Source organism: Zalophus californianus, chromosome 12 (genome assembly GCF_009762305.2).
Source record: "Zalophus californianus isolate mZalCal1 chromosome 12, mZalCal1.pri.v2, whole genome shotgun sequence".
NCBI lineage: Eukaryota > Metazoa > Chordata > Mammalia > Carnivora > Otariidae > Zalophus > Zalophus californianus.
The window spans coordinates 69,656,927-69,677,976 of record NC_045606.1 but is presented as its reverse complement, the minus strand read 5'-3'; the positions used below and the strand labels follow the sequence as shown (position 1 = coordinate 69,677,976).

General features: G+C 37.0%; 1 protein-coding gene across 5 annotated transcripts in view; it reads right to left on the bottom strand.

Annotated features, from left to right (window-relative positions):
• Window positions 1–21,050, bottom strand: part of ZNF277 (zinc finger protein 277) — a 104,890-nt gene that overhangs the window by 27,830 nt on the left and 56,010 nt on the right. For 4 of the 5 annotated variants that reach the window (XM_027574425.2, XM_027574423.2, XM_027574424.2 and 1 more), the window contains 3 exons: window positions 17,643–17,844; window positions 12,318–12,406; window positions 11,963–12,045 (listed from right to left, as the gene is read on the bottom strand). In XM_027574425.2, coding sequence (XP_027430226.1) covers window positions 11,963–12,045; window positions 12,318–12,406; window positions 17,643–17,844 — 374 coding nt within the window. The remainder of the gene's footprint in view (window positions 1–11,962; window positions 12,046–12,317; window positions 12,407–17,642; window positions 17,845–21,050) is intronic. The other variant, XM_027574426.2, reaches the window with a different exon arrangement.

Genomic DNA, 21,050 nt, shown 5'->3' with positions numbered 1-21,050 from the left:
ACCTGAGCCCAAATCAAGAGTCCAGCGCTTAACAGACTGAGGCACCCAGGCACCTCATTTAATTTTTTTAAAAGTTTATTTGTAATCTCCATACCCAACATGGGGCTCGAACTCAATGACCCAGAGACCAAGAGTCACATGCTCTACTGACTGGGCCAGGCAGGCACCCCTGAATTGTACATTTTAAAAGGGTGAAATGTATTTCTGTGAATTATATCTCAATAAAGCTGTTATTTTTTAAAAGAAAATAAAAAATCTGACGTCACAAGGCACCAGACAAACTGAATTCCAGAAGGCGATAAACCACTCCCAGGAGAGGCAGACACAAATTATTTCCCGTTTGAGAGAACACGGGAGGAAAAGGCAAGTAGAAGAAAATAGCTGAAATTTTACAGAATTTTTAAAGGCTAAGTCCCTGGGAATAAAATGGTCTAGCTCTTTTCCACGTGTTTCCTTCAAGTTCTCAGGAGAAAGATCGGGAGTAGGGGAAAGAAATATGAACAACAGCCCATCAGTGGTGAGCAGGCACAAAACCCACTTGCTTTCTGGGACCATTCCTTTAGCATTCAAAGCAAAAGCCAGAAGCTGCTGGGGGAAGGACCCAAAGTCTGCATTGCTACAAAGCATTGGTTTGCTGCTGCTAGGGGAGAGGGCAAGAATGCTGAGAAATAAAGTATCATTCCTGAGTTCTTTGTGAATGTACAACAGTGTTCAGTGGTATAAGAGCTGGATATGAAGATAGGCCCAGGAGACTCTAAATGGCAGTTTGCCAAGCAAGTTCTATAGTGCATTTTTTTCTTGGAACATTCAAGCAAGTTATAGGCATGTATTTTGGTGTTAAAGGATTTAAATATTAAAAAATATTTAAGATATTTGAAATTTATGGAAATGAAGGTTTATCTTTCTAAAAGACAGAGTGGGGACACCTGGGTGGCTCAGTTGTTAAGCGTCTGCCTTTGCTTTAGGTCATGATCACAGGGTCCTGGGATCGCGCCCCACATCAGGCTCCCTGCTCAGCGGGAAGCCTGCTTCTTCCTCTCCCACTCCCCCTGCTTGTGTTCCTGCTCTCGCTCTCTGTCAAATAAATAAATAAAATCTTTTTTTAAAAAGAAAAAGACAGAGTAGGTCTGGCCACAACCTGATGGGATGACAGCAGGGAAAGAAGGCAGACAAGGAGACTTGCCACACCACCCCTTGGTCATTCTGTTCCCCTATATGTCCGGGGACCAGCAAAGGTCCAGAGTGCATTTATTTTTTACTTCAATGATGGGATTACAAAAGATCATCCCCTTAAGAAAAGCGATGATGGCATGAACATTTAAGAATCTTAGAGGAGTTAAAACCTTGAAGAAGAATCAATCCTGGAACAGTTTAGAATTTGATTTTCTTAAGTTTTCAGCCATCAGTACAAGTTAGGGTAAAAAATAAAACAGTAGACCATCAACAAAATGGAAGTTTAAAAGAAAAGTAATAAATATTAAAAAATACATTAGTCAGATGCAGAAAAAGGTCTGTACTGTTGATATAAATGAGTCACAAAGTACTAGCTTTCTTTTGAAGTGACTTGGTTATAGTACCAGAACCCAGACTGCATACCAAATGGCAAAGCCCCCTAATACATATGGAACACTGATCAGCCTTTTCTCTTTAAGAGTATGAACATCTGCAGCTTCTAAGTACAGCACTGGAGTTTCTGGGCTGGCAGTCCTTTGAGAAACTGACATCAAGCCATGGAGAATGGTATCTCAGCTATCTTTGGTGATAAAAAAAGAGACTAGAGAAGTTTGTTTGCAATCTACTTCCTGTTCTCCACACCCCCACTCCCCGCAAAGGAGTAAATGAATTGAAATGAACATAGAGAAGGTTTCATATTGTTTTTTTGGTGAAAACAGGTGACTTGGGACACACCAGTGGGCTAAAACAAATGCCATTTACCCAGCAAGAATTTTCCAAAATTTAACTGAAGGTTTGGTATTATACTGGGCACTGTGACCTATGCCTTCTTTTTGGTCATAATGTGGAATTCAGAATAGGTTTAAATCTTTCCTCCTCACTGAGAGAAAAGCTCTCAGTAAATTAATCAGTCAGTATTAAGTTTTGAGTATCTACCTTGTAGCTGATAGCTAAAGCTAATTCTCTACAGAAACCAATTCTTCCTAAGTCAATTCAGTCATTTGAATTACTCTTTAAAAAGTCTTTATCTTCCAAAAGCATTTCCAAAGCATTCATTTGCCTGTAGCTCCATTCTAGATGCTTACCTCAGATATCAGCTTTTCCAAAAACTCTTCCCTTCCCCTTCAGAAAAGCCATGAGATTTTGGAGAATAGCATTCCAAGTACAGTCAATAGCAAGTGCAAGTGCAAACAGCAAGTGAATGGAAAGAGCTTGTGTCTAAGGAATTGGAGACAAGAGATGTGGCCATGTGGCTGGATATGGTGACCAAAGTGGGGGAGAGAAACAGGTACCAGCCCCTTTGGGATCTTGGTAAGGGGTCTGGATTTTTATTCCAAATAAATTTTTGAAAGTATTGGAAAATTTCATTTACTAGAGTTATATGAAATTGAACGAGTGAACATTACATAAACTATTGAAATGGTCTTAAAATTGTTTCAAACTCAGGAAGGACAAAAAATAATCCTCTCGTTCTTTCTGCCATTTCTCATATCTTCTTATAGTAAGCATGGTATTTTCATTTTGATCTCACTCAGAGTTATGGTGAAGGCTTATTTTTCTATCACATCCTTTCTCTAATGTAAAAACTCAATATGAGGAAATTAAAGTTTAAAGTATAAAAAGCTCAGTAAACTTCCACCAATTTAAGGAATGGAGGGCAAGTCTGATTAACAAAGTAAAATGGAAATTAATTTTGTGTAAAGATACTGATGTATAGTTTCAACCACATTCACAACAGAATTTGCCTGCAACTTACTTAGATATTTTAGAAGCCCTCTGAGCAGGGGTCAAGTAAAAAGCTATGTACTCCCCAAAGAAATCCTTTTTAAGTATCAAAAAATGCTAGGTAGTCCCAGAAAAGACTAACCTGTCTGCCAGAATCTGATGACTTGAGCATTTTGAATTCATGTTAGTAGTATACCCATACAATATACTGAGTATACTTAAACAAAAACAGACCTCTGCATGTAGAGGCAGGAATAACTGTATTAAAGCAAGGATTATCAATGACACTACCATTTCTTAAAATAAATCAGCATTTTATGAGAGCTGACAGAAAGTTAGCTCTGTCAATAATATCAAGGATCTTAATAAATAAATGAGAAAAGACATGTCAATGACTAAAGCAAGACTGTAAAACAAAAAAGCCAGAGAGAAATTTCTTAACTGGTTTATGATATACTCCCACAAATCCACGAGGTTTGATGTGACTAATATTCCACCTTCTTGAAAGACATCAGCACCTCCCACCCCTTCTGAAACAGCAATGATAAAAGCAACAACCATCTGCTTGCTACATAGGACAGAAAGACAACATTTTTCTTCTACTTGGAGTTGCACTGAGGTGGCTTTTTGAAGAGAAAGGAAGAGACAGAATTAACTAGTAGAGAAAAAAATTACATAAAGGTAACCATTAATATGGAACAGACCATTACACTGAAAAAAAAGAAAAGGACAGAAGAAAAAAAATTGCAAGAGTTAAACACATGAGAAATAGAAAAGTCTAATTTCTATTTGTACTGAAGATATGAGGGAATCTAGCCTAGGCAAGAAGAAGAGGATTTTAATAATGGAAAGGTGGCTACAGGAGACTGCAAAAAGCCCTCCTCTTATACTAGAAGAGAGAGCTACGGCAGGGCATGGATCAGTACAGTATAACCTGCCTGAGGAAGTATTTTCTTAGATAAACTCAAGGTCAGATACACTCTTATGTTTCTCTAAAGATAGGGAAAACTCTGAAAACATACTAACTTCAACTTTTAAAAAGAAAATGTAAGCAGTTTAGGCCCAAAGGAATAAGAATTTACTCCCTACCACTGACTTAAGATTATTAATAAAGTAAGAAATTAGATTTTCTTAAAAAAAAAACTTAGCAATAGAAACAAAACACTATTATTTATTTACATATATATCTATGTCCTACTCATCCATTTTTATTAATTGTAACAAATGTCAATTTAGAAAATGTCACTTTTGCTTACAGAGGGAAGATCAAATTGAATGAAGGATCCTGGTACAATTGGAAAAAGAATGGTGCATGGGGTTTGGGAAATAGCAGGAGTTTGAGATGCTTCCCTTCTTATTTTACACAGTATGTAACTGTGGCCTCGAACATTTCTCCTAACAATTTTGACCTTGTTTTATCCATCTAAACAGAAATAATGATACTGTCTTACTGGTCTCATAGAGCCAATGTGTATAAAAAATGCCATGTAAATTTTAAGTTCTGTTAAAGGAGTTCAAAGTGGTAAACTTTAGGATTCAGTTTAGTATAGTTTCAGACTGGGTTTGTATTTATTTCCTAAATAGAAACATTAACTAATCTGAAGGCTAAAATTGCTCAGTGGTCATTTTAGCTAACTTGATCTCTGTTGATTGTTAATAATGTTACAGTTCAATGGAAAATATCACATTATGCTTGCGAAAGTTATTCTAGATGTAATTAGAGGGCATATGCTACAAGGGTAGGAATTAGGCCAGAAAGGTATAAATGTAAACTGACTTTTTACTTTAAAGACACTAACAGAAAATAATTTAACCCTTTACTAAAAATCTCTAAAATCTATAAAGAAAAGTGGCATGAGGGGAAAATAAAACTTAGTAGGAGAAACAAATTCATTTTGTTGTTGTTTTATTATGGGGGGAGAGGTGGAATATATGAAGTGGCATTAAAATCAAACATTTTTAAGTTAAAAAAAAATTTTGGGATGCCTGGGTGGCTTGGTCGGTTAAGCGTCTGCCTTTGGCTCAGGTCATGATCCCAGAGTCCTGGGATAGAGTCCCTCATCAAGTTCCTTGCTCAGTGGGGAGCCTGCTTCTCCCTCTGCCTGCTGCTGTCCCTGCTTGTGCTCTCTCTCTCTCTCTCTGACAAATAAATGAATAAAATCTTTTAAAAAATTTAATTGCCATAAAATACTTATAGTTGTCATGAATGACTGCTCAAGGTGATATAATAGTGATTAAAAAAAAGAGAAACTTCCATGCAGTTAAATGGATGTCTCCCCTTATCCCAATTTAATTAAAAGTTACATCTTGCTACTGAGAGCTTATGAATGCCACATCTTCTCCTATAGGCCAATTGAAAAACTAGTGTTTTTTAATACTAAGGTGTAACCCAGTGATTAAAGATGTTTGCCTTGCTATTTTATATCTTTTTTAAAAATCAGGGAGATCTGACTATACAGTTTTATAGACATATCTCACCAATACTTGAGGATTAAATTTAAGTTAAACCTTTATGAACACGGTTCAGAGAAGATACAAAGTAAACAGGACAATCCCAACCCTTAAGCGGCATTTATTCCAGCAAGGAAGACAGATTTCTGAACAACTGTAATGGAAAAGCCAAATAAAATAGTAAATTAAGAGAAATCTGAAGAGGTTATTAATTCTGATAGGTGGCATCTGGGAAGCTTTTGTGGAAAATGTGGCATTTAAGCAGTATCTTGAGGGGTATGTTATTTATACAGGTGGACCGGTGGGGCTGGCATTCCTGGTTGATGAAGCAGAGTCCTGAAATTACCTAATACATTTGAGTAAATGTGAGGCAAGTAGTGTTTTCACCAGAGTGCATTCTCTACAAGGGCAGGGACTGTGGCCTATTTCATCCACTGCTAGAACAGCAGCATTTAGAACACGGTCTGGTGCAAGATAAGTATTTATTCAATAAATGAATGAACTGGACACTGGGTAACTGAAAGATAAACGACACTGGAAATGCAGGCTTACCTCAGAAAATCTTAAGAATATGTAGATGATATGGAACACTACATCAAAAACTAATGATGTAAGGTATGGTGATTAACATAGCATAATAAAATAAAATTTAAAAAACATTAAAAAAACATCTTGTAGTATTTCAAACATATAGAAAAATAAAGAGGGGTGCCTGGGTGGCTCAGGCCTTGGGCATCTGCCTTCGGCTCAGGTCATGATCCCAGGGTCCTGTGATCGAGCCCCGCATTGGGCTCCCTGCTCTGCAGGGAGCCTGCTTCTCCCTCTCCCACTCCCCTTGCTTGTGTTCCCTCTCTCGCTTTGTCTCTCTCTGTCAAATAAATAAATAAAATCTTTAAAAAAAAAAAGAAAAAAGAAGAATAAAGAAAACAATATAATGAAAAAAATAAAAAATAAAATAAGTCATGGGGATGAAAAGTGTGGCATAGGTAATATAGTCAATAATATTGTAATAACTTTGTATGGTGAGAGATGGTGATTACACTTACAATACTGAGCATTTTGTAATGTATATAATTGTTGAATCACTACGGTGTATACCTAAAACTACTATAATATTGTGTGTCACTTGGACTTCCAATAAAAAACAAAGGAACAACAACAACAACAACAAAAAATATGTAGATGATAAAGACCACAGCAGGGGTTAGCAGAACAAAATGATCTGCTATATGTTTTAATATTAAAATACCAAATTATATTAATATTAAAATTTTGGAGGCAATGTCAACTGATTGGAGAGGTGAGTCCATAGGCAAGGTAAGATAAAAGGTATGAGGATTACAAAGAAAGGTATGAAATGGGACTCAGAAGTGGAACTGACAGGAGTTAAAGATCCTAGGAATTTCCAGACTGAGTGACCAGAAGAATGGTGGTACCACTACATAAGAAAACAAGAAAATCACAGATTTTAGGAGAGAAAGAAATAAGTTCAGTTTTAGGCACATTCAACTTAAGGTGTTGACTGGAAATCCATATGGAGAAGTTTAACATAAGGCGAGTCAGAACTGGGGTTCAGAGGTAAGCCAGGATGAAAGCTGTAGATGAACTCAATCAACAGGTATTTATTCTGACTGCCTACTCTGCACCAGCACCAATATTTGAGCTATCTGTAGCGGCAGTAGTTCTGAGAGTGCACAGCCTAGATGCGGGAATGACCTTGAGGAACTTATATACACCCATTGAAGAGAAAAGAGGGTAAAGGGCCACTGGATGATATTAAGGTAGAATAATGAGATCAAGGAAACATTTTTATTTATTTATTTATTATTATTTTTAAAAAGATTTTATTTATTTCAGAGAGAGAGAGAGTGTGCGAGAGCGAGAGAACACAAGCAGGGGAAGCGGCAGAGGGAGGAGGAGAAGGAGACACCCTGCTGAGCAGGGAGCCCAAGGTAGGGCTCTATCCCAGGACCCCAGGATCATGACCTGAGCCAAAGGCAGATGCTTAACCGACTGAGTCACCCAGGCACTCCCATTTTTATTTATTTTTTAAAAGGTTTTCTTTCTTTCCTTCAAGTTGGGGGGTTGGGGGGAAGGGACAGATGGAGAGAGAGAGAATCCCTGAGTGTGGAGCCTGATGCAGGCCCTGAGATCATGACCCAAGCCAAAACTGGTCGGGTCCTTAACTGACTGAGCTACCCAGGCACCCAAGGGAACATTTTTTAAAGAAGAAAGCTAAAGAAAGGAAGGTATACAAGCTATTAAACTCTCAAGAATCTTTCCTAATCTGTAGTTCCCTTCCGAGTACAAATAAAAAAAAAAAAAATCAAAGAAGTGTTAAATAGGAATCAAGCTTTTCAAAAAGAAAACTAGGAACACACACAAATCTCACAAATGTCACAAGGAAACAGTGAGGTCTAGAAGAAAATGGAAAAAGAAATATGGTTCTAGACTTAAATCTACTATGGTAACCTGAAGTGAATCATTTAGACTTTATATATGTCCAGTTACTCAACAGAAATAGGAATTAAAAAAAAACGCGGAGTTTGGGGGAAAATGCCAACATGAACTTATCAATATATTGAATACTACTGAAGAATATTTAAATATAAGACATAATTCCTGCCCTCAAAGAAGTGACAAAGTCAATTTGAACTCAAATCATACAAAAGTATTTAACTACTTTATTGAGAGTTTCAAATGAGAGAGTAAATACCAAAGAATATAATCCATATATGAGTTACCATGAATGCAAATCAGGAAAGCATATGCCACACTAGTTCTCCAGTTTGAGGGTCCTTCCCTCATGGACTTGAGTTGAGATCCTATTGACTTTAAGCTGAGTTCACTTAAACATAGATTACATTATATATCCAGTACCATAATGCAACTTAATTGGTTTAAATTACATTTTCCAGAAGCTAGATTGAAACTCTGATGAATGAAGAGAAATTCTTTGATAAAATACAACCAATAACAAATAAGGAAAAAACTGCCAAGCTGTGGCAGAGTGGGTGACTTAACCTTTTGGGTGTATGATTCTCCCAGGAGGAATTCTTAGAGGGAGAATAAGGACCAAGGGCATAAATCTCTTCAAGTGTTCCAATACACAATGACAAAGCACCTTTCAGGAATGGTACACCAATTCATATTCTTAAAAGTATCTGTAAAAGTTCTTGTCCTTGATAGAAGATAAAAGGTGTACTATTACTTTTGCTCGAAGCTGTTCCATCTGATCATTCGGACTTCTTTCTGCAAATGCCTGTTACTGATAATGTAGAGTTCATTATATATAAAAGAGAGACAACTTGTCACCACTGCAAAGGAACATCACCCACACCAACTTCATGCTTCCATATTATTAGAGCATAAAATTGTGATGAAATGGCTGACTGCAAATTCAACCTGTCTTCCTGCTATTTGGCAAATCTTTTCTTGTTGATCCTCTAGCCATGATTCTCAGCGGCAGCCTATTGTAAATCTCCTCTGTTTTCCCTAAACTCCAATCCTAGCCTGAATCCCTTCCCTATACAGACCTGTCAGACTCTGAGCATCCACAACAGAGCAATTCCCAGAGTCTAGAGAAGCTGTAAGAAGAGTAACTTACTACTAGACTGGCATGGCACTCCTTAAAAAGGCACTCATCAGGCACATTTGGTTTAAAACCCCATCTTGCTTCTTGTTCACTACGTGGTCCTGCACAAATGAGTCTTTCTATGACAGTTTCCTCATGAACAGAACCGCATTTAATAGCTACTTCACAGGGTTGACATAAAGCAAGGACCTAAGGCAAGGCATGGCATATGGCTGGCACTCAGTAACTGCTAGCTTCTTTCCGTAATTCCACATCGGTCTGCTCTTTGCCAGAGTTTGTCAGCTTTAAGTGGATTTTTACACAGCTATATTTATCATCTTTTCTCCACTTCACTCCCATAGACAATGAGGACACATCGATGGATCTTTATCACTACAAAGTTAATGTTCCCCACAATTTAGCTCCACCTCACCTCTTTAAATCCATCTCATATTCCTCCTCCAAAAATCTTTCTACCTTAGCCAGATTGGATTTAATTAACTTTCCTGACATCTTGAATACTTAGATCCATATGCATTTTTCCTCCCATTTGCACAACTCTCCAATTGCCCAAATCCATTTCATTGTTAATACACAGTATTATTATTGTTATTTGCAACCTTTATTGAGTGCTTTCTACGTGGCAGATACTAAGTGTATTACATGCAATATCTACTTCACAATATCTCTTCACAAGCCGCACAAGATATTCTATCATTTCCAGTACTGAGATAAGAACACAAATTTGCCTTTTTTCTCTAGACTCTATGCTCTTTTAGGACATGAGTCATGCCTTGCATTTTTTCCTTTGTATGATTATCTAGTTAAGCAGGAATTCAACGAATATATACATATATATGAACTGACTGCAATTTCACATTTTGTTTCGCTGCCATAATACTCACTTTCATCAAATCTATCACTCTGTCAGACTATAAAGTTAGTAAGAAGGTGTGATGTGATTTAATAAGAAACACATATTTGGTCTTTGTCCTTGCACATAGCTCCTAAAGTCCTAAGTGTTCAGAGCTATAAAAAGTGTTTTTTGACATGTTAATGAGGTGACTTTTGGAAAGCACATAAGTAACCTAAGGATGTGAGGGATGGTTGCCAGTGGAGCCAACCATGTGATTAGAGGGTTAGAATTTTCAGCAGCCCCCCCCCACCCCCCACCTAGGAGGAGAGAGAGGATGGAGACTGAGTTCGGTCACCAAAGGCCAATGTCATGTCTAAGTAATGGAGCCTCCACAAAAATCCCAAAAGGACAAGGTCTGGAGAGCCTCCAGGCTGATGAGCCAGAATGTGTCCATGTGCTGCCTTGCTGGGCCCCAAACTCTTATAGGGACAGAAGCTCCTTTGCTTGGGGTCTCATCCCATGCATGTATCTCTTCATCTGCTATTGATTCATATTCTTTGATAGCCTTTGTAGTAAAACTGGTAATGTAGTGAGTAAATTGGTTTCCCAGAGGGAGCTACTCTGGCAAATTAATGAAATCCAAGGTGGGCGGGGGGTGGGGGTCATGGAAACCTCTGATTTACAGTCAGTGGGTCAGAAGCACAGGTAACAACCTGGATTTGCAACTATCATCTGAAGCGGAGGACAGTTTTGTGGGACTGAGCCCTCAATCTGTAGAATCTGATACTATCTCTGGGGAGATAGTGTCAGAATTGAGTTGAACTATAGGACACCCAGCTGGTGTTGGAGAATGGCTTAGTGGTTTGGGGAAAAAAACACATGCTGAAATTGGTGTCCGAATCTTAAAAGATCACCTAAATTTTAGAGATGTAGTATTTCTGGGACTGCATCTATCTGCAGACATACAGTAAAGATTCTGTGTATAGAGTAATAGCAAGGGCTGAAGCAGTAGCGTTTGATATAAAGAAATCCTTGGGGACACTAGGATTACGTCAGTCTGATCATTCTTGATTAAGGCCACTGTGAGCAACAGTGAAAAAACTCAAAGCAATAAAAAATTATAAGTAAGTACAAGCAAACAAAAACAAAACACATAATATGACTGCAAATTCATCCTTGTTTTATAGATTACTTAAGACACTACAATAGGGAAAGAGGAAAGACTTAAGTCCTGTTTCTTTACTGGGTTTGTTGCCACAGTAAAAGCATAACTTCTCTGACATATAGGGCAACATCCAACAATATCCTTTCTCCCTATGTGAGAAATAACCATTTGGGGTGTTTACAAAATATATTATGCTTCAGGAGACTTCCTTAAATGCTATGACTATGATAGACAGAATTTATTTTCTTCTTCGATGTCTTGAGAATTTAGCAGAAAACAATGAAATCACAGCTCTCTGTCATAACATTATCTAGCCAAATCCAAAGACACAAGGAACACTTAAAGGTACCGCTAAAGGAGGAGCAAGTCATTTTCAAGTAATAGTTGAGATTAAATCACAAATAATGGAAAACTGCATACTTATAAACAAAATTATTAACTTTAAAAAATGAACCAATTTCTGTTCAACTTATGAAAACAGAAATTTTCACAATTGTATATGTTGTTACCTTTTTTAAGACCAAAAATGCTGAGATTTTCAAATTAGCTTGCTTATGATTAAAGCTGAAAATGAGAAAGGCTACTATGATCAAACCATATGCTGAATTCATAAAGGGGAATAAAAGAAGTGCTAGTGCATAGCACATTCCAGTGAAGAGGAGAGAAAAAAAGTTAATTAATTCAACTCAATTTTAGCTGAGGGCATTTTTCCACGACTGCTGAACCCTAGCATGTGCCAGGCAGCTAAAATTACACTAAAATGTGTAAGCTCTGTTGTTATTTTAGAGATAATCCAGGAAGTAAAACAAAGCCAAAAATTCTCACTGCATTTTTAACGTGAAACGCTTTAATCTTCAATCAAGTGTATCTTTATCTTCTGTTTTAAGATCTTTATATATTATCTCTTTTGTGTATGTTTGAAAGTTTACAGAGTAACAAGTGAGAACAAACAAAAAAGAATAACAAAAGTGACTTTACATGTATTTCCAACACATTCATCCTCTAAAACCATTCTTACCAGTCTCTGTTTCTGAAGTTCTTCTCTAAGTAGTCTATCTTCTGGTAAAACGTCACATAACAAAAAGTAATTGTCTTGTTCTTCTGTTGAGAGGTTAGGAAAATAAATAAGAAATGATATTTATCATTTTTTTCCAGAAGGATTTATTCCTTTAAAAAACACATATATGTATGTCCATTAGGATCTCTCCTCTGGTATATAGTTCTGTTTAGCTTTATTGAAGTTAGGCAACATAAACAGAGCAATTTAATTTTAGCTATCATGAAAGTGAGAGAATTCTAATTTAAGAAAGTAAGATTATTCATTTGAATTTTTGGATTGTAGGGAAAATATGGTAGCTAAGATGTATACTTACCAAGTGGAGCTGTGGAATTGATTCTTATCACACTACAAAAATCTGTAATGGGCTGTTCAGTGAACCTTTTCCTCCAATATAAAATGTACCTTAGAATAATCAAAAAGAAAGGACAGTAAGAAGACTCAATATACTACTTACTGTAGAGTGATAAGGTTTTATAAGACCATTTTAATTATCCCAAAACAATAAATCAAATGTTGACTGAGAACTGCTAGAAAATTTGTAAATGGAAAGGCAGTAGAGCATTGTAGAAATATGAAATAAATATTTAATGAAATGAAATTACTCTGTAAAGGCTTGGACATGATTAAACTTTACTGTCACTAAATTCAATAAACAGACATATGAGGAAGTTAAAATGAATTATTTTTATGTGATAATGAAGTTTTTCAGAAATCACATCTAAGTTTATGTGAATTTAAAATGCAACAATGATTAAATAGGCCTTATCACACATTTTCCAATAAATTGAAAGCTGGGTCATTATCTTATACATAAAAAGAACTGAACGCAAAAAAATACGCAATGAGACGTCAGTCTAACTTCAATACCTACATGACAAGATAGAAAAATTTTGTATGTGCACAGTGTGTCTGAAAGGAGGCAGATTTTTGGAAAAATAGCCAAGCTTACAATTATTGTATCTAAAGATTGGAGTTAGAAGCAGCAGCCTGGGTAAATGATAAAGCACAGCATAACACCCAGACCTGCACTGTCTGATGAAAGGAGTAAGATGACAGGATTCAACAACCTGTTCATTTTCCTGTTTATCTAACAAGATTTATATTGGCAATTGCAATCTCATTTATAAATGGTACCAAGAAAAGAAGGTAGCTTCCTTCATGGGGAGAAGGGACATGGAAAGGTTGACAGTTTATCAGGCTATATGGTTGATACATAGAACAACCAAAAAACCCCAAAAAACTTATAGCAGAAAAAGAAAAACCCCTGCAAGGGATGGGACTTACTGAAATAGATTTAGTAAGAGACAGTAAAAATTTGGACATTTTAAATGGCTTGATATAGCAACTAGCAATGTTTTGTACATAGTAGGTTAGCAAGAAATGTTTTTAAGAGTCGAAGAGCATTTACAGATTCCTGTAAGTTTCTCTAAGTAGCCTTCAACTCTCACTATTTTGTCTCCTTTTAACTCTTCTTTCCCTTTTTCTTAACATTAATGTCCCAACCCCACAGTGTTCTATAAAAAGGGCATTCACGTATTTGAAAAAAAAAAAAAGTGCTGTAAGAGAGGTCTGAGAGAAAGAGAGAACTGTGACAGAGAAAAATATAAACAGATGACAAGACTGAGTTTAGACAAGGAAAAGAAGTAAAAGAATAATGTATGAAAATAAAACCATGCTTTAGTTCTTTCTTCTCATGTACAACCACACTGTTGACCTGGCTGGATAAATAAGGGGAGAACTCTTTCCTTATAGAATAGTGCTAGACCTTATCTTAAGATATCTAAAAATGATGTATCTGAGGCTCCAACTCACCCTCAAACCATAACCACTGACACTATGGCTAGCTTGGTTGGCTTCCATATTAGAAGTGTCAGATGCAGAAGGCAAGTGCATATCGGATCCAACAATGGGCACAAAAAGAAGAAAAGTACCTACAAAAGGCAGAAACATTATTCTTTGGTCACAGAGGGCAGTGACAGCACTGTCCACTCCTCAGTATCTTACACAGCTACTCTCATTCTCCTCTTTTCCATTCCCCACTACTTAACCCCAGACCAGGTGAGAGAGAAAAAGGGAGAAATAAAAGGCATGAGAAGACATAAGAAAAAAAAAAAAGACACTCCCAGCCATCTTCCTTATTCTCCCTTCAGCATATTTTCTATTGCAAAGTGGTGCCAGGGATGAAGGAACGCAGGAGAACCTCTATTAGAGATGCCAGGACTAGAAGACGGATTCTTCCAAACCGTACTACATAGCCATCTATTTTCATGACTAATCAAATTCATACAGCAGAACTGGGTGCTGAGATAACAAACACCAGGACAGTCAAGTTCCATAAGGAGTTTCATCACGGATACTGCTACAATAAACCATGGAGAGGTTCCTCACCCTGATTACCGTTCCATTGAAGACCATCTGGGGGATAGTCGATGTTAAGGGATCACTTAGTATGTCTTTTCTTCATGTTTTCTTACTACTCTAGTGTATTTAAAGCTACAGTTGTAATCACTCAATATTTAAAGGCAGCCAAGAAATGATATGTGATACGAATTCTTTATTGGGAGGACAGTTATCAAAGCATTTCATACTTAATTAAAAAGCCATAAGAGTAATTATTAGGTCATTAGCAAATACTTTTTTCTTTTGGAAGAATTTCAATCATGTTTCACTGAATTCTTTCCCAAAAAAATCCTTCTAGTAATCTTGCCCGCCCAGGCCCTCACTGTAATTGGTGTACTTACTGACAACGGCCTAAAGATTTGAGATATGGTTGCTAATTAAGTAGCACTGAATGAGTGGAATTTAATATAGAAAGGGGTAAGAATTAAGGAGTTAGCATTTATCTTCTGGAAAAATTTTATTTACTGAATAAAGCTACCAATAGTTCAGTATAAATAACGACGTTAAGTGGCTGAAAGGAAAGATTTTTATTTTTGTTTTATTCTGAGAAAGTTTTACTGTTAACTTTTTTCCAATAAAGAAAATGTTAAATATATTTAACATGAAAATTTATAGCTTCTTTCCTGTAAAGCACAAAGTCAGTCTATCTCATCTATTATTTATCATTTTTATTACTTATTGTACTCAGAAGAAACAATTCCTCTCTGAGAAGTTATATATGTATACACACACACACACGTAAATCTATACATACACAAACACATATATCCACCCCTGTGACTTTTCTGACATTAGGAAAAAGTCCTGTAGCATTGAGAAGATTCCAACTTAACTCTCACAGAGCCAATGTTTGTATTCTTTTGGAGAGGAATTTTTAGTTTTCCTAAATGGTAGGAGGGTATTATCTACAGGAGACTGGATATATTAAAAAGCACTTAAAAGCATGAGTTTATCACATACATTCTTGGTCAATCTGAACTAACCACCAGAGTGAAGCTTCCTGAGAGGACGGTTGACAAGGAAAATCTGGGTTTCCAAATTTAAAGTACATGTTAACCACACACTTTTATTATATAGAAAGTTCTTATATATATATCAGCTATGTATCTTTTGCTTTTTAATTAAAGCACCCATTTTATTGCATAACTGCATTTAGAGGGTGACTGATTCCAACATTTAATTATTGACTCCTAAGTCTGAGACCTAGTAAATAATTTGATTTTCCTGCCCACATACAGATGAGATTAATATCAAAAGATACAAAAGAGAGGTCAGTACAAATATAGCTACTTAGCTATCATACGTAAACACAAAGGAAAATACAAACTCAAATTTAGATATTCCTCACAGATTTAGGAGAAAGAAAAATCTCAATCATCACTGGCAGGTCATCTTATTTTTCTCCAATTCCTGAGGGAGAATTTGCATTTACATGATAAAGCGAAGTAAAAGAATAGATTTACATCAAAGAAAAGCTGAGTGATACAACTTATCAAAGAACAGCTCATTTGATAGTCCCATTGATGGTTACTTGATAAGAATTTGATATCTCCAGCCTAAGAAGTATCTAAAACAAATCCAACAGACATGACTACATACAACTAGAAATCATGTATGAGAATACTCCCAAAATACACACATACACACACATACATATATATAAAAACACAAATATTTTAACGGAAAATAAAGATTAAGGAATGAGAAGGGGAAGTATGAAGTGCTTCCTCTGAAATTATGTAGTAATTGGTTTATTCTATCAGCTGATAGCATATATCATTCATATAACTCTCCTTCACTATTCTATCTCTGCTTCCTGACCAGGCAACACCAAAATTTACTAAAAAATCTCAATGCTGAGTGGATATAAGGGGCCATAATAATACAGAAAGCACTTAACAGACATTCTGTATTAGTGCTAGGCAGTTGAGAGAAGGGTTAGAGAATAGCTAATATTACTACTGTAGGCAACTTAAAAACAAACTCATTCTCGAAGTTTAGCGTATTTAGGATCCTAAATTCAATTTTCTCAAAAGTTGTATTTGACAAATAATAATTAGACATTCAGACAGCATAAATACCTATAGAAAACTCAAGCTATAGTTGTGGAAAAGTAAGATTTCAAATATATATCTTTTGTAATCCAAATATAATGAAATTTTTGGCTACCATGTGGTGGATAGAAAAGATGTCCCAGACACTAGCTGGTGCTATACATGTCCTGTTTTACATAATACTCAACAATCTTATGCGAGATGGTGTTATCCCGTTTTACTGATGAGGAAACTGCTGCTTAGAGTGGTTTAAGTAGTTTGTTAGAAGTTACATGGTCAGGAATTCACCAAGTCTGCATTCAACCCTAGGCCTGCCTGGTTTCATAGTCTACTCTTAGTGATACAGCTTGCTGCTTTGCAAGACCCATCGTAAGAAAGAACTTGCTTGCTAGGAATGATGTGGCCTGGCAGATATATAGAACTTAGATGCAGAGATACTACAACATCTGGGCTACTGCAGTGTTTTGTAGGGAAATCAGGGCAGAGTATCTCAAAATGGGTCCTGGCCAGATATACCAAAACGTATGCTTTCAGTAACTGTACAAAGCCAGTTAGTTACCATGCTATTGTGTATATGGAAAATGCTTCCAAGTGTCAACTAATAACAACATGAACATAAGTGCTTCACTCCATCTGCTTAAGAAAAGGCATTTCTCTTGGATAATCACTTCTAGGAATTAGGAATTAGAAAATAATTAATAATTGCTTATATTACCTGTCGGTATGGATTCTAAGTCAGGTGCTCTTAAATTGTAGTTCAGCTCACTTTGGGTCCTGGCTATATAAGGGAAGTTCCTACATTTCACACATGCCCATGGTTGGCATTTCCTCAACCACTCACCTCTACCTATCTGCTCTTCATCCTCTTCATCTTCTTCCTCTCAGTACCCCATTCACTGGCCTCAACAGCTGTCTACTTATACCCCTTTGGCTTGTTGAATGACTTTTTTTTCTTTCTGGTTCTCAACCTCATCACAGCATTTAAATGGAGAGTTCTTTGCACAATACCCTTTTGGCCTGACAGGTTCCAACCAAAGATCCCCATTCCCAACAATGCTTCAAAAAGAAATGTGAATGTTCATATTTGCATAAGAATAATTTTATATATAAACTTACCTATAAGTTATGTCTTTCCTTTATGGAATACTGAATTTAATTCTTTCATGGACAAAAACAAAATTTACCTTTGGAAATCAGCAACCAACTTGACATCAGCTATGACCAACTTATGTTCAATAATCATGTGCTTCAGAAGTTTGTCTTGTTCATCCATAGGAAAATGTTCTTCACAGAAAATACAAGGCACAGATGGAGAACCTTCTAAAGCGGTGGTGCCACCTGGACTTTCTGGCAGGGAAAGCGGCTCCAGGATACAATCCTTACTGTCTGGGAGAGAGAAAAAGCAAAAGCAAAAGCGGAAAAAAAAAAAAAAAAAAAAAAGGAAAAAAAGAAAAAGAAAAAGAAAAAGCTGAAATCAACTCTTTAGGATCATTTCTCACCTCCTGCATCCTAAAGATATTTACGTCTTTCCAAAATGAAAAATACACAGTGCCAGAGAGCAGGATACTTTATTATCATTTTAAATAGATTCTGCAACCTAGAGGCAGGGAGTGTTGCAAAGCAGCTCAAACTTCCCATTTGCCGGCTTGAATGGGGGAAACCCATTTGTCAGAGCAGCTGTTCAAGCATTCTTGGACACTGGCCAATGGCAGCAATTCCGGGGGTACTTGCCAGGTGATGGCTGCAACATGCTAGGTTAAGGTTCTATGGCGCAATTGTGACCTATGGCTGATAGTCATCACACTATGGGAAGTAAATGGTATATATTGAGGCTCCAGATGATACCAGGCCAGTTTTTTAAGCTGCTTCCTGTTGCACCTGCAAACTCTTTCCTGTTTCTGATTATTTGTCACATGCAAAGAAGACAGCTCTCACACTGGGTTGACACAGCACGTGCTGGGTGGCCCAGGTGGCAATTCTTGATGTTGATATATGTCTACCATTTGCTTGTTACACAATTACATACCATAATTCAAGTTCTTGTGAACAAAGAGATGAATGCTTGATTACTAGACATACATGGTAATCATTTTTCCTGCCGATACTATTCATTTTCCTAACATCATCTATGGTATCTTTAAGAGTTGAGCTGTGTAAGGTCTATAGTTCTGAATTCAGGCCTCAAACCACAGCCAGATGTGTCAGGAGCCCTCTTCAGTCTTCCAAGGAGGAAGGCTGGACCTGTCACCTTATGCAAGCTACTGAGTAGTAAGTAGGCAACTAGGGTGAGACATTTAGTATCTGAGGAAGGGCAGGGAATCTTCTTCATAAAGAAAGACAGCTATTCCGGGGTGCCTGGGTAGCGCAGTCAGTTATGCATCCAACTCTTAGTTTAAGCTCAGGTCCTGATCTCAGGGTCGTGAGATCGAGTCCCATGTCCGGCTCCACACTCAGTGCAGAGTCTGCTTAAGACTGTCTTTCCCTATCCCTCTGCCCCTCCCCTCCATTCTCTCTTTCTCCCTCTCTAAAATAAATAAATCTTAAAAAAAAAAAAAAAAGAAAGTTATTCCACAGAAATGTCTTTGGAATTAGCTTACTACTAATTTTATTTCTTGTTTTTATCTTTATTTCTAAAGGGCTTCTTAATTGCCTAATTCATGGATACAGTCACTGGTGCACTAATGACCATGGCCTTAGCACTGGGTAAGCATTCATTCACTCCGCAAAAATCAGCTGAGTAGCTACTGAGTGATGTTCTTTTCTGCCTAACATTGCATGATAGGATCCTTATTATCAAGGCTAATGTGCTTGCAACTTGTTTGACGGTACAAGTAAGTGGGAAGGACAGAGAGAGACAGAATGTATAGGGTCTGCGGGGGCATGGGGATAGGACTCTCCTATCCTAGGGGTGGGGAGGCGTCCCAAGGGACATGTCCTCTAATACATGACTCAATACTCTGCTCACATTAAAGTATGCTAAATTAAACTTCTTAGTTCCATAAAATTATTTAATACCAGAAAAGGTGAAAATAGGGTACACATGACAATGGAGAGAATATTTAAAATACACAAGCACTTCAAGAAGCACTATTAACAAAAGTGATGTGTTACCATTACATTTGTTAAATTATACAATGGAAGCAAGGAGTTTTGGAGTTCTATAGTTCTTCAGTTGTAGTTAAATTCTGTAGGAACTTAAACCCTCATGTTAAAAATAGGATGGGGGAGGAGAGGTAATATACTTATGAAACTGTATTTTACATTCATTAGAATGGGGCAACAAAAGACAACATATTCTAAATAAAGGTACCATTAGTAAACATTACTGGCCATCTAGAAAATAAAAGGTACCACCCTACACCCTTCTCCCCAAATTTGAATGATGTATGTGTAAATTCATTTTGCCTGACTACAGAAAACAATGTATTAATCATCACCAATAGCAAGAGTTAACATCCCTAAGTGTTTGATATTTGTAAATTACCAGCAAAGGGCTTCAGGGCACTTTCTCAATCATAGCTACGTTTCCACTTAGTACTCTTATAACCCCCATCTTACAGATGAGACTACTGAGAGTTTTTTAACTTTTCTGTTAAATCAAGGGGCATAAACATAGTAATTTAAGACTAAATTCAAACACTACACTATTTTGCCCCCAGTTCCAAAAGGCATTTCCCCAAATCTGTGTTTCTCTTTAAAGTATACACTCAGTGCTATTTTGAATTCATATGTATTTACAAGCCACACTGAATTTCTGTATATTCTGCCAGCGTCCTGCAGTCTCCGCAATACTACTTCCACCAACAAATCCCAGTAGTCCACCTCCTCCAAAAACCACTGGGTACAGTTTATCTCTGTCATTGTCCATATGCTTTCCCAGGGTTTCACTACAAATTCTCTAATATTCTGTGGTTCACTCTCCTCCCTTTTGGATGTTCAATGTCCAGTTTCTCTTTCTTCAAATTATTCCTAAGAGAATGAAACTAAATGTTCACACATCCCAGAACCAAACTGCTTGTGGTTAGGGTAAAGGCATACAGGAACAAAACTATAAATATGCAAATTTCATGTATAAGGAACTTGTGGTTTAGGAGGTACTAAGCTGTTTGGGAACTCAAGTTACTACATAATCCAGAAAAGAAAAAAAAATTTTTTTTAAAGATTGATTTATTTATTTGAGAGAAGAGAGAGTGAGCGTGTGCACAGGGAGGAGAGAAAAACCTTAAGCAGACTCCGAGAGGAGTCCAGAGCCCAAGGTGGGGGCTTGATATCACAACCCCGGTATCATGACCTAAGCCAAAATCAAGAGTCAGACACCCAACCAACTGAGCCACCCAAGCACTCCCAGAAAATAATTTTAATAGAACATTTTGGACAATAAGACTTTAGCATTCTGACTCCTTAATCATTTAGCATCATGCTCAAATGTACAACAGCATCAATCAAAAGAAGTAATTTGTTTACCTACTTGTCTTTCTTTCCCCACTTCGGACTGTTAAACCCTGCAAGGCCAGGTGAATCCTGGTTGTCTTTACTTACCTGGCATGTACACTGTGTTACCGCACCAGGACTGCCACCAGCACTGTGGGTTC